This window comes from Xyrauchen texanus, chromosome 44 (assembly GCF_025860055.1).
Source record: "Xyrauchen texanus isolate HMW12.3.18 chromosome 44, RBS_HiC_50CHRs, whole genome shotgun sequence".
Classification (NCBI taxonomy): domain Eukaryota; kingdom Metazoa; phylum Chordata; class Actinopteri; order Cypriniformes; family Catostomidae; genus Xyrauchen; species Xyrauchen texanus.
Window position 1 is genome coordinate 3,158,862 of NC_068319.1, and position 13,430 is coordinate 3,172,291.

Sequence of the window (13,430 nt, forward strand, 5' to 3'; positions counted from 1 at the left end):
CATTTATAATGATACAATTTTGTGTGAAATGTTTTTAATTGAAATATTGACAGCTTTAATATACAACCATTTGAACTTACATCAACCAAAAATGCAAGCAATTGTCATTAATATACATCCATAGTACAGTGACAAAATTATAGCCAATCAAAACATATGTGATTTTTACTACACAGTATGTGGAGAGGAATTTTGGGCCAATGAAATGTAACTGTGGGCGGAGCTACTCAATGCAATGCAACAGACACAGAACACAAGAAGCCAACAAAATATCCGTTTACAATCACAGCTGGTTAGGACAGAAATGTATAAAGGGAAGAGATGTGATTTATCGATTGAAACTTGTTTTTTTCCATCATTACAAAGTTACTAAATAGTCAGTTCAGTTCATTCAATAACATACTTGTCATTTTCCTGGGAGATGTACAGACGGTTGGAAAGACTAGCGAGAAAAGCCTCCACAATGACTGAGTCCATAGCCAAGCCTGCTTTTAAACACCTGGATTTGAAAATAATTTGAAGAAAGGTTACTTACTAGTAACTGGTAACTTATTAGCTACTAGTAACATGTGATTTATTAGATAGTAACTGTCCCCAATCTATTTCACAAATGGTTAATCATGTACAAAAAGTTAAAAGCATACTGATTGTTACTCTATATAAACATATATACATATATATATATACACACACTCACCTAAAGGATTATTAGGAACACCTGTTCAATTTCTCATTAATGCAATTATCTAATCAACCAATCACATGGCAGTTGCTTCAATGCATTTAGGGGTGTGGTCCTGGTCAAGACAATCTCCTGAATTCCAAACTGAATGTCAGAATGGGAAAGAAAGGTGATTTAAGCAATTTTGAGCATGGCATGGTTGTTGGTGCCAGACGGGCCGGTCTGAGTATTTCACAATCTGCTCAGTTACTGGGATTTTCACGCACAACCATTTCTAGGGTTTACAAAGAATGGTGTGAAAAGGGAAAAACATCCAGTATGCGGCAGTCCTGTGGGCTGAAAATGCCTTGTTGATGCTAGAGGTCAGAGGAGAATGGGCCGACTGATTCAAGCTGATAGAAGAGCAACTTTGCCTGAAATAACCACTCGTTACAACCGAGGTATGCAGCAAAGCATTTGTGAAGCCACAACATGCACAACCTTGAGGCGGATGGGCTACAACAGCAGAAGACCCCACCGGTACCGCTCATCTCCACTACAAATAGGAATAAGAGGCTACAATTTGCAAGAGCTCACCAAAATTGGACAGTTGAAGACTGGAAAAATGTTGCCTGGTCTGATGAGTCTCGATTTCTGTTGAGACATTCAGATGGTAGAGTCAGAATTTGGCGTAAACAGAATGAGAACATGGATCCATCATGCCTTGTTACCACTGTGCAGGCTGGTGGTGGTGGTGTAATTGTGTGGGGGATGTTTTCTTGGCACACTTTAGGCCCCTTAGTGCCAATTGGGCATCGTTTAAATGCCACGGCCTACCTGAGCATTGTTTCTGACCATGTCCCTCCCTTTATGCCCACCATGTACCCATCCTCTGATGGCTACTTCCAGCAGGATAATGCACCATGTCACAAAGCTCGAATCATTTCAAATTGGTTTCTTGAACATGACAATGAGTTCACTGTACTAAAATGGCCCCCACAGTCACCAGATCTCAACCCAATAGAGCATCTTTGGGATGTGGTGGAACAGGAGCTTCGTGCCCTGGATGTGCATCCCACAAATCTCCATCAACTGCAAGATGCTATCCTATCAATATGGGCCAACATTTCTAAAGAATGCTTTCAGCAACTTGTTGAATCAATGCCACGTAGAATTAAGGCAGTTCTGAAGGCTGAAAGGGGGTCAAACACAGTATTAGTATGTGTTCCTAATAATCCTTTAGGTGAGTGTATGTATATATATATATATATATATATATATATATATATATATATATCAAAGTTTACACTAAGAAATTTTGGTGCCGGCCAACGTGTCCGGTAATGATACATTTTGCCAAACAAATTGTAAAACATCCGTCTAAGTCATCTCATCGTTTATTTTGGGCTATTTTTAACACGATGGACAATGCATAATAATGCAATATAATAATGACACACAATCAAGTCAAATGAACAATAAACATTCGTTCATTATAGCTGCTTTTTCATGAGACGTGGGTATAAGGAATAACGGGAGTAATGCGGGATGCTTTTTGCCAATGTGTGGGATCCAATGCGGTGCACTCGCATATTAGGAATTCGCAAGCTTCGGGAAAGTTATAACGCTCCGTGATCACTGGGATGGCATCATGCTGTACACTTGTGGCATGAACTAAAATGGTTGCTGATGCTTCCTGTTGATACTTTCACTGGACAAATTGAAACATTTGGATTTTTTGACGGTCAAAACCGGTAATTAACTGCTAACGGAAACCCTGATATCACCTGGGATATTCATGCACAACAGTCTCTAGAATTTACTCCGAATGGTGCCAAAAACAAAAACCATCCAGTGAGCGGCAGTTCTGTGGACGGAAACGCCTTGTTGATGAGAGAGGTCAACAGAGAATGGTCAGACTGGTTTGAACTGACAAAGTCTACAGTAACTCAGATAACCACGCTGTATAATTGTGCTGAGAAGAATATCATCTCAGAGGATTGGTGCTGTTTTGGCCGCACGAGGGGGACCTACACAATATTAGGCAATATTAGTGATTTTAAAGTTGTGGCTGATCGTGAATATATACTGTACAAACACGCACGCACACACACGCCACGCGCACGCACACACGCACACACGCACGAAGAGTATACAGATTAATTGTTTCAACAGTGGCCTACATTAGTGTAAAATGTCATTTGTTAAAACACAATTTGTAAACCTGTATAAGTATAAAAAGTACATACTGTGCTACCAATGATAAAGTATGTACTTTTAAATACAAAGTAAGTCAGTACAGCAGTACCTCGTCATAAATTTGCTTTATAATGCAACTTTTGCAGACCGATCATCTTGCATAGCACAAAGGGTATATAGGCAATAACAGCCCAAAAAGCATACATGGATGTACAATTCCAAAATCGATCAGAAACAGTAGTCCATCTGGACATCTTTGGCATATTCGTTTTAACGTACTATGATCTGGAATGCATCATGCCTAATCTCACATTCTGTACAGGATGCATCGCATGTGAATTAGGATTCATCGCTTTCACCTGAACACATTTCTAAAGCGGCAGATGATGTTTACCTGCAGATATTGTCGATTGAGATGTCTCGGAGCTGCTCATACATGGACAGCTGACTCTTCCTACTGGAGTGAGAGCTGAACGTAGACTGAGAATGCTCATTGGTCACATGGATTTTGATCTCTCCAGTTCCTGTTTATGAGGGAATGGAGTTCAAACTTCTGCTTACATTGATAATCTGAATTTCTTTATCTCGATTTACTGTTTGTTGATGTTTTTTGATGTACCCCATGAATTAAAAACAAAAAAAAGAAGAGTTAGTGTCCATGAGCTAGAGAAGAGTTAGAGTTAGTGTCCATGAGCATGTGTGGGGTTGATCTCACCTGTATTGTACTGACTGTGGTACTTGTAGAGTTTAACAAGTACAGGTGAGGGTACGACCAGGAAGTCTCTCAAAGACATGGTGACAGAGTGAGCAACCACTGGGAAACGCTCACACAACCTTCCGAGACCCTGTAACACCCAAACAAACACATTTATACCCCTTTCCTGCATATTCAAAGTAGAGTGGCATTTGCTTATGACGTACGTGACCATCAATGGCATTTTGAGTTTTTAATTTGAATGTGGTTGTGAAAGAGATTTGGTGCTGCGCTGAATAACGACTTAAAAACCGTATGACTTCAGAAGTCTTGGAATATAGCGCATGAATAATCGGGACAACATTTATGGTGCTTTAAACCTTCATATCTGGAGCATTTTTTGGTTGCCGCCTACAATTTTTCACACCCAAATTTAAAAGCTCACCTTACACACATATAGTGGACTAATTGCCAATAATTGGTCTCATTTATTTATTTATTTGGTCCTAACTTTATAAGCATGTCATTCTAGTTCTTTTTGCTCTATCTCCCTGCAAAAAGTCTCATTTCATTCCACTAGAAGGCAGAAAGTACTTGAATGATTTGTGTATCCTCCTTTTCAACTGGACTACAATTTTTGTTCTGATCTTCTTAGACATAACATTGAATTATTTAAACAAACAAGCTCACAGACAAGTAAACAATGGCTCATTTTAAAGAAAACAGCCTAAGGTAAGAGTTGATATATCATTTATCATAAGGTCTTACTTATCTTGCCATTTTATGTAACATAAATGCAAAAGTGATGGAGTTCTGTGAAACGTTTAGATTCTAAGATTTCAAATGGAACCACACATGACTTGACTTGTTGATCCAGGGACTTCTATATTGTAATCATAAACTTATTACACGCCTGGCGGCCCATGAACCAGGTACCCACAGAGTTTAAAGGTGCTTTTATCTTTTTGGAACTTGTAAGACGTGGTCATTGGATGCAAAAGTGCTGTTTGGTTGCATTGCTTCAGGATATTGTGAGAAGGGGCAGAACTCTGTACAAACCTGTAAACAACAGATGAGGAGGGGCATGTGTGCGATGATGACCTTACTGGACGTCTTGGACTGCAGTTTCTCGGACAGTTTCGTGCAGAGATTCTCCGCACCTGACAGACACAACCATTCAAACAAAAGGTTAGATTTGTTGCATTATATGAATGACGCACATGATATAGAAATTCACTCAGTCTCACCCTGCTCCTCTGTGACGGCCCACACCATGAGGTCGACGCAGGCGGCATTGGCCTGACAGCGCAATTTGAGCGGGTTTAACTCGGTGTGCAGATGCTCCACGTCATGCAGGATTCTTTGCAGCTCCGACTGACTGCTGCTGAACTGCTCCAGAACAAAATCATGAATCTCCTTCACAAATGACGTCTGTAGGTCTGCACAAACCACACAACAGATTTTTCAAAAGACTCATTCAAAAGAACGATTCACTGATGAATCAGACATCACTTTTAATCTACACAAGAGGAATATCTAGATCATGAAACATTTTACAGCAGAGAAAAACTGCAAAAACATATATTCACTATCAAAATCACTTTCATTCATTTTTATGACTTATTTAAAATTCCCTGATATTTCCAGGTTTTACATGACCAGGGAGGTTTTTCACACCCTGTTAAAAGTTTACCTTTCATGTAGTACAAGGTGTCCCTCAACATCTTAAATACAGCCAGATACAGAGGATCACTGAAGGTCTTGTAGAACAGATTAGTACCTGGATTCAACTGCAATGAAGAGCAATTGCCCACAAATCAAAAGACAGTCTTTTGAACAAAAAAAACATAAAGCAGAAGTTTCCAAATTGGCACAGATACCTCCAGAACTTCAACCATAGTCTGATCCAGTGTCTTCAAAAAGGATTCTGACACAAACTGCTCGACCTATCAGACAAGAGGAAAGGGAGTACTTGATAAAAGTGCAGCTTAAGGTGAAACCTGACGTCCAGTAGCTGAAGGTACTATGGTATTATATGACTGGCTTAATACTGGCACTGACCATTTGCAGAAGATGTCTCAGTAAATCCAGTGGTGCGTCAAACTCTGTATTGTTGCTGCCCGTAAAGAGCGGTGAGACAGAGAAACTGGAGCTTATGGTGGAAAAATAGTAGTCTGGATCCACAGTATTGCCGTCAGGTAGATATGAACCTGCTGGACCAAGACTAAGTTATAATCCATCAAACCAGCACACATTAAGTTATGATAATACCTCGACAGAAGGTAGTAGGAATTAATAAATGTTCCTGAATCAACATGCATTTACAGCAATCACAGGCCACAAATTGAGTAGGGTAGGGTATATTGAAAAGGAGTAGGGTTATGATCAGGATTTGAGATAGGAGCTAGAACAACAAGCCTATCAATCACTGCTCAATTATTTTAGAAATATGGTTCACTTTCAGGTTTGAGCTATACTTGTTTTATAGGAAAGCTGTTCCTGGAACACGTCGTTATTGGGTAAATTTGTGTGCATATTGTAAAACTAAGTCATTGCAACATAAAACAACAAAACAATAAACAAGACAGAACACAAAACAAAGCAAAAAAAATAACACAATGCAAACTAAAACAAAAAAACACAAAACACAAGCAAAACAAATAAAACTAGACAGAACACAAAACAATATAAACGAAAAAGACCAAATAACAAACGGAACAAACGTAAAAAAAAACCCAAAACAAGACAAAACACAAAACAAATAAAAGCAAAACAATAAACTAAACCAAAAAATACAAAATAAGACAGAACACAAAACAATATAAACAAGACAGAAGACAAAAAAAACACAACAAATTAACAAAAACACAAACAAAAATAAACAAAAACAAGACAGAACACAAAACAAAATAAATGAAAAAGACAAAAAATGCAAACAAAACATAAAAAGCAAGACAGAACACAAAATAAATAACAAAAATCTAAACTAAACAAAAAAACACAAAAACAAGACTGAATACAAAACAATATAAAACTAAAATTAGAACAAAAAACATGACATAACAAAACAAACATAAAAAACACAGAAAACAAGACAAAACACAAAATAAAACAAAAAATACAGAAGCCAAGTCTAAACACAACAACAGAGCAAAAAACACAAACAAAACAATTAAAAAACAAGACAGAATGCAAAACAAAATCAAAAGAAAACATAAAAAAACAACACACAACAAAACAAAATACAAAGAACAAAAGTGAAAACAAAAAAACAAATAAAACAAAATAAAACACAACAAAATGCAAATAAAAGTAAAACAAAAACAAAATAGCACACACACACACACACACACACACACAAAGTCCTTTTACTCATGTTTTATTCTAAAATTTGTATGGGTATTTTTGTCATGTTTTACTGAATAAGACAGAAAAGAGAGGAGGAATGGGGAATGCGGCATTGCTGATTTATTTTTAAATTCACCTTCAAAGTAAGGAGCAGAGGGGTCAGTAGGAGAACACGGAGGAAGTCCGGCACGCTCTGGACTGGCCTAAGAGACGTCATCACAAACAGTCGATCATTAGCTCTAACCAAAAATAATCTTTCCTTTCAACAAATGCTATAAAAGGTCTATGTACTAAGTCAAATAACTGACAATACTAGTGCTTTTTCTAAAATGTGAAATATATCTTGTATCTAAAGTTTTTGATCATTGGGCACACTCATTTTCAAGATCCAAGCGCCCCCTGATGGTGGAGAGTGCAAGACAGTCCTGGTACCTGCTGTGAGATGCTGGAAACGCTGCTGGTTTTGCAACGTAGAGAGTCAGTCTGGCAGACAGCGAGGAAGGAGCTGGGCAGGATGGAGCGGAAATCGTTGAAGGATCGCCGTCGGATCACCTCCACCTCTCTTGTGCCTAAAACTTGAGGGGCCACCCGTGGAAACAGCTTGGACAGCAGCGGCTCATCAGTGTTGCTGTAGCGGCCGAAGGCTCGCACCACGCCAAGCAGACAGGGCATGGTGTATTTACACAGGTACTCTGGTGAGTCAAATTGTAATGGAGTAATAACGGAGACAACATGAAATCAAAATTTGCTTTCTTAATAAATGTCTCCGGTCTTTTCATGCACATTTTTCTACAGGAAAATAATGTCACATTATGGAAGTTAAATGCGCTCAGAATGCCGTATTGCTTAGGCACTGACCTTTATCTTGACCTTCAGTGTTCTGACATGTTTTCTGAAGCACCTGCATGAGGTTCATTACAGCCTCCAAAATCTGAAAGAGACAGGAAATGGAACTAAATACACACACACACACAAACACACACAAATATCCATAAATATATATATATATATATATACATGTCATTCTTATCTCTTTTGTTTCATGGTGAGAAATTAAGTTTCCCTTAAATGCAACAGGAAACCCAATTATTCATTCATCTTTACATTTTTAGGACAATGCTGTTGGCTAAATTTGAAAAGTAGATTTGGATTGTTTCAGCTTGTAACGGTTCACCGTCAACAGTGAACACACCTGGATTCTCGTCAACTCGTCCATCTGAGCGACATCAAAGAGCATCGTCACCAAACAGAAGGTGAAGTTCTCCGCAACAGGGAGTGTTTCTGACAACGCAAGAATGGAGACACACATGATATGAGTAGGGATAAAGAAAATGGATAAAAGGAAAGCTTCTAAAAATACAGACCTCTTCCTTTCCTCTCTGCGCTCTCTTCGATCCATTGCACCCTTAGCAATCCCTTCAGCAAACCCAACAAGTAGGGGACGATAGTGTCCTTGTGCTGCAGAAGTAAACAGATAACTAAGTATGTACCATAGACCAAAATGGCTCGAAAACAAAACAAATTTGCTTTGATTAACATAAGATTCAATAACGTAGTTCCCCATTGTCAGTGAATAATAAAGGCAGTACCTGCAGGTCAGACTCTACTAGGAAGATGCCCAGGGCGATCACAGCATCTCTTCTTCTCTCGTCCAGCTGGAAAACACCCCGGATGTCCACAGGACACATGCATTGTAGCTTCTGAACCTATATTCCACAAATAGATTTTGAAATGTATTTAAATGTGCCATTTTTATCATACAAAAGCAATGAGAGCCAGTGCAATACAATTTAGAACATTAGCCTTTACTGGTGTAATAAATATCTAATTAAACATTTTATGTGCACTTCTACAACCCCAATTCTGAAAAAGTTGGGACAGCATGAAAAATGCTAATAAAAAGAAAAAGGAGTGATTTGTACATTTTATTCACCCTTTGCTATATTGAAAGCACAACAACTACACATTATATGATTGTGAATTTCATAGTTTTTTTGTTTTCTGGTAATTTCAAATTAGATGATTGCAACACATTACAAAAAAGTTGAGACAGGTGCAATTTAAGGCTAATTACAATTTGACAAGTTAAAATAACAAGGAGATGTTAAACAGGTAAGGCAATCCTGTCATAGGATATACGGAGCCTCCAAAAACAGCCCAGTCCTTCAAGAGCAAAAATCGTTCGAGATTTGTCAGTTTGCCGACAGATTCTTCAAATAATCCAGCACTTTGAGAACAATGTTCCCCAAAGAAAAATTGGAAGGATTTGGGGCATTTCCCCCTCTTAAGTGCACAATACAGTTAAAAGATTCAAGGAATCCAGTCAAATCTCGGAGCATAAACCGCCGAGATCGGCGAGACGAAAACCACTTCTGTATGTGGGTGATCTCTGAACCCTCAGACTGTCTTAAAAAACATCATTCATCCCTAATGGATATCATGAGCATGGGTTTGGGATTAATTTAGTAAACTTTTGTTAGCAAACATCACTCACAGATGCAAGTTAAGACTTTACTATGTAAAGGAGAAGCCGTTCATCATCACTGTCCAGAAGCGCTGACGACTTCTCTGGGCTCGTTCTCATCTTAGATGGAAAGTAGAACAGAGGAACCGTGTTTTTTGGCCTGATGAGTCCACGTTTCAAATAGTTTTTGAAAAACAGCCATTGTGTTATCCGTGCCAAAGAGGAAAAGGACCATCCCAGCTGTTATCAGCGTCAAGTCCAAAACCCAGTGTCTGTATGGGCCAGGGGTGTGTCAATGCACATGGCATGGGTAAGTCGCACATCTGTGAGAATACCATGAATGCAGGCAAATATGTACACATTTTGGAGCAACATATACTGCCATCCAGCACGTCTTTTACAGGGAGGTCCCTACATTTTCCAGCAGGACAACTTCAAATCACGATCTGCCCTGATTTCAAGTGCATGGCTGTATAAAGTGCAGGGGCTAGAATGGCCTGCCTGCAGTCCTGACCGGTCTCCAATTGAGAATGTGTGGCACATTATAAAGCATATTAGACGGCAACGAAGACCCCGTACAACAGTGCAGCTGAAGACCTGCATAATGGATGATTGTGGGAAAATACCACTTTCTAATCTTAACAAACTTGAGTCTTCAGTGCCCAAATGCTTAATAAGTGTTATTAGAAGAAATGGTGATGTTTCACAGTGGTAAACACTCGACTGTCTCAACTTTTTTGGAGCATGTTGCAATTATCCGATTTGAAATGACTGTATATAAAAAAAAACCTCTTACATTTACAAGAAAAAATATCAAATAATGTGTAGAGCTTTCAATATAGCAAAGGGTGATTATAATTTACAAATCACAATTTTTTGTTTTTATTAGCATTTTTCATACTGTCCAACTTTTTCTGAATTGGGGTTGTCCGTGGTTATATGTGTAATGCATAGTCTCTGTGCACCATCATGTTTGTTATGGCAAGCATAATAAATGTGCAGAACAATTACACAAAAACGTTTACACATGACACTTGCAATAAGGAAGTTTATTACCTATACTTCTGCATATCACCACATACTACTGCAGTAGTCAGGGAAAATAACGCATTGGTTTTGTATTATAATAAATTATACAGAAGTTTGCTTTAGCCTCCCTCACATGACTACTGTGTGCATTTTCCATTCCCCTTTTAGATTTGTAACTAGTAGCACCTAATAAAAATATGCTAGCATCAGCCAATCACTGCCAACCATGTTATAATAAAATTATACATTATAAATTGTGAATCTATGTAATGATTATCCCATGTCTGCCAAAAATGTTTAGTGATCACCAAACATCATCTACAGCCTGAAAAATAACTTTTGATCAGATTTTAGGAGAAAATGCACTTAGCTGTATAGAAAGCTCTAGGATGCTCCCTTGCTCCCTATTTAGTGAATGACTATATGAAATAATAAGGATACCAGTCAAACAATGTAAAGAAATTGCCCAAAACTCTGTACAACACACACCAGAATATCACATGCAAAAACTACCAGACTTTTATGACACCAGGGTGCCAGGTGATTTTAGTTAAACAAGTCAATCTTGACCAGATTTTGTTCTGTGCTAAATAACATGTTAATCATGTCACAGTAAATATTGATGTGCCTTTTATAAAAACTGGACACAGGGAATGTTGTTCCAATGTATCTGACAATGTTATTTTTCTCTCTTTTCTGGCACTTTTCAATACAGGTCCAGCCAGTCAAAATCCTTTCTTGTTTTTCACGTCCTGTAAGATTAATAGCGTATTGAAAAAGAAAAGACCAAGCCAAACTGGCTTTGTTGGCAGAGGAATGTAAAGAATAGAAAGAAAAAAATGTATCTAAATTAAATGTGTATTCGCACACTGTAACTGGCTATTCCATCTGAATGTTGAGTGTAATGAATTACTAAGCAATTTATTACTGTAACTAAATTACCTTTACATTGGAAGGGATTACTCTTAATTTTTCAGTAATTTAATCACAGTTACTTCTGATGTAATTGCATTAAATACTGTATAGACCATTGAATGATTCTATATGAAACAATAGTGAATTTAAAATCCAAATGTAACATCTAATGTTAAAATATATGTCTTCTAATTTAACGATGCACATTTAAATTCTTTGGCCAGTTCATGAATAATTGATTTAATTTATTTGAAAGAATAAAAAGAACAGTTTCATGTCTATCCTTGTATTTTTTTATCTGGTCGAGGTTGATAATGGTCTTTAGAAAGTAATTATTAATAAGTAATACAATTACCTTTCAGACAGAGCAATTAGTACAGTAATCTAATTACACTGTAGAAGATTAGAGTAGAGTAGTTAGTAATTATTACTTAATACTTTAGAGTGACTTACCCAACACTGGTAACCAAACAGTAAGTCATTCAAAACAAGCAATCATTAGCTTGACTATTGTAATAAAATTAGATTAAACTTCATATATGTATAGGATTCAATCTAATTTAATTATAATACCTTTAATTCTAATTCGCGTTTTTAGATGTAAACAGGTTTTATTGGAAAAACAACTACTTTATAACGCTTATGTGAGCTGGTTTGAATGGCTGAACATCAACGTTAGTGCATACATGTACATAAAAGCTTTATAAATCACATAAAACATCAGTTATGTGGTTTGTTTTGGTTGTGTTAGCGGTTAGCTCATGATGCTAACAGGAAGTAAAAGTCTCACCTTGTCGATCGGCGCGGGTCGATGAGCGGCCAGTGAGCGCGCCAGAGACAGTACAGTGTTAAAATAAAAACCTCTCGACATCCCTTTCGACGACATTTTTTATTTAATTATAAAACAGCAACAACATATCTACATGTTAAAATGAAACGCTCTCCGGAGCGGATAATAGCTGCGGCTACGGAAAGCCCGAAATGACACTAGACAAGGTCATTAAATTGAGCATCGTTTACGCGTTTGCTTTTTCGAGTCTCTGCTGAGAACTGCGTTAACTCTAGTTATATATATATGTTATACTTGAATTATATAGAAGTATACTTAGTTTATAGGTAACATCAGTTATGTAGAATCTTTTGTCTTTTTTTACTGAAAGATACTTGTGTGTTTGTGGTATCCAGCCTTACCTCCAAATGTATTATATTTTCACTGAAATGCATGGATTGTTTAGTTTTTTTCTATTGGGGGGGCACCTCTTAACCCTTAAATGCATGGGTGTTACATCAAATATTGTTACATACGCAGGTCACATATATATTGCAAATGGATCTACAAAATGCCCAGATAGCGTCAAATTTTAAAAGCATTTTCAAGACTATTACAATCTAATAGAAGAGAACATGTTTTATTTGATCATATATCAATGAAATATTACTATATCAACTGGATTCATTATGCAACTGGCTGTCAAAAACATATTGAGCTGCACATAATCTACACTTAATTTACACATAGGCAACATGTATGTATTTTCTCAGGCATGTTTTGAGTCTAAATAGACACACAGCTTATATCATTTCAGTAGTACACCCAAATGACAATATTCAAATCATAGTGTTCATGTGTTACACTTGCTATAGTTTACTTCCCTGTTGCTTCTTCATCAAATATCAATGTGAAATGTAAATCAAAATCACTGACACATCAGCGCCACCTTGAGTAAGAAATAACATGTGTTTTATGTGTATAAAAATATGGAATACTGGCAATTGTGACACAGAAAATCAGCTTGATATAGTATTTATTTGCATTAATATAGTACTCATTTGTCTTGAAAAAACAAATAAATATATAATGTGATGGTAAACTTACATATACAAGTATGAAATGATTATACAAATAATTTATTGAAGTGCAAAATTAAAAAAAAAACAAATTCAATATATAATACAATTACAATTATAGTAACCAAGCTGTTAATATAAATATATACAGTATATATATATATATATATATATATATATATATATATATATATATATATATATATATATATATATATATATATAAATATACAGCTCTGGTAAGAATTAAGAGACCACTGCAAAATTATCAT

At 36.8% G+C, this 13,430-nt stretch overlaps 1 protein-coding gene across 4 annotated transcripts in view; it reads right to left on the minus strand.

The window, feature by feature from the left end:
• Window positions 1-12,268, minus strand: part of LOC127636844 (phosphatidylinositol 4-kinase alpha-like) — a 47,694-nt gene extending 35,426 nt beyond the window's left edge. For 2 of the 4 annotated variants that reach the window (XM_052117615.1, XM_052117613.1), the window contains exons 1-15: window positions 12,101-12,268; window positions 8,492-8,608; window positions 8,267-8,360; window positions 8,095-8,183; window positions 7,761-7,833; window positions 7,335-7,594; window positions 7,039-7,105; window positions 5,616-5,764; window positions 5,435-5,500; window positions 5,248-5,344; window positions 4,802-4,993; window positions 4,614-4,714; window positions 3,576-3,705; window positions 3,255-3,384; window positions 404-499 (exon numbers count right to left, since the gene is read on the minus strand). In XM_052117615.1, the coding sequence (XP_051973575.1) occupies window positions 404-499; window positions 3,255-3,384; window positions 3,576-3,705; window positions 4,614-4,714; window positions 4,802-4,993; window positions 5,248-5,344; window positions 5,435-5,500; window positions 5,616-5,764; window positions 7,039-7,105; window positions 7,335-7,594; window positions 7,761-7,833; window positions 8,095-8,183; window positions 8,267-8,360; window positions 8,492-8,608; window positions 12,101-12,196 (1,757 nt within the window). In that variant the 5' untranslated portion in view covers window positions 12,197-12,268. Of the gene's footprint in view, window positions 1-403; window positions 500-3,254; window positions 3,385-3,575; window positions 3,706-4,613; window positions 4,715-4,801; window positions 4,994-5,247; window positions 5,345-5,434; window positions 5,501-5,615; window positions 5,768-7,038; window positions 7,106-7,334; window positions 7,595-7,760; window positions 7,834-8,094; window positions 8,184-8,266; window positions 8,361-8,491; window positions 8,609-12,100 lie in introns of all 4 variants that reach the window. The other 2 variants (XM_052117614.1, XM_052117612.1) reach the window with 1 other exon arrangement.
• Window positions 12,269-13,430: the final 1,162 nt, after the last annotated feature.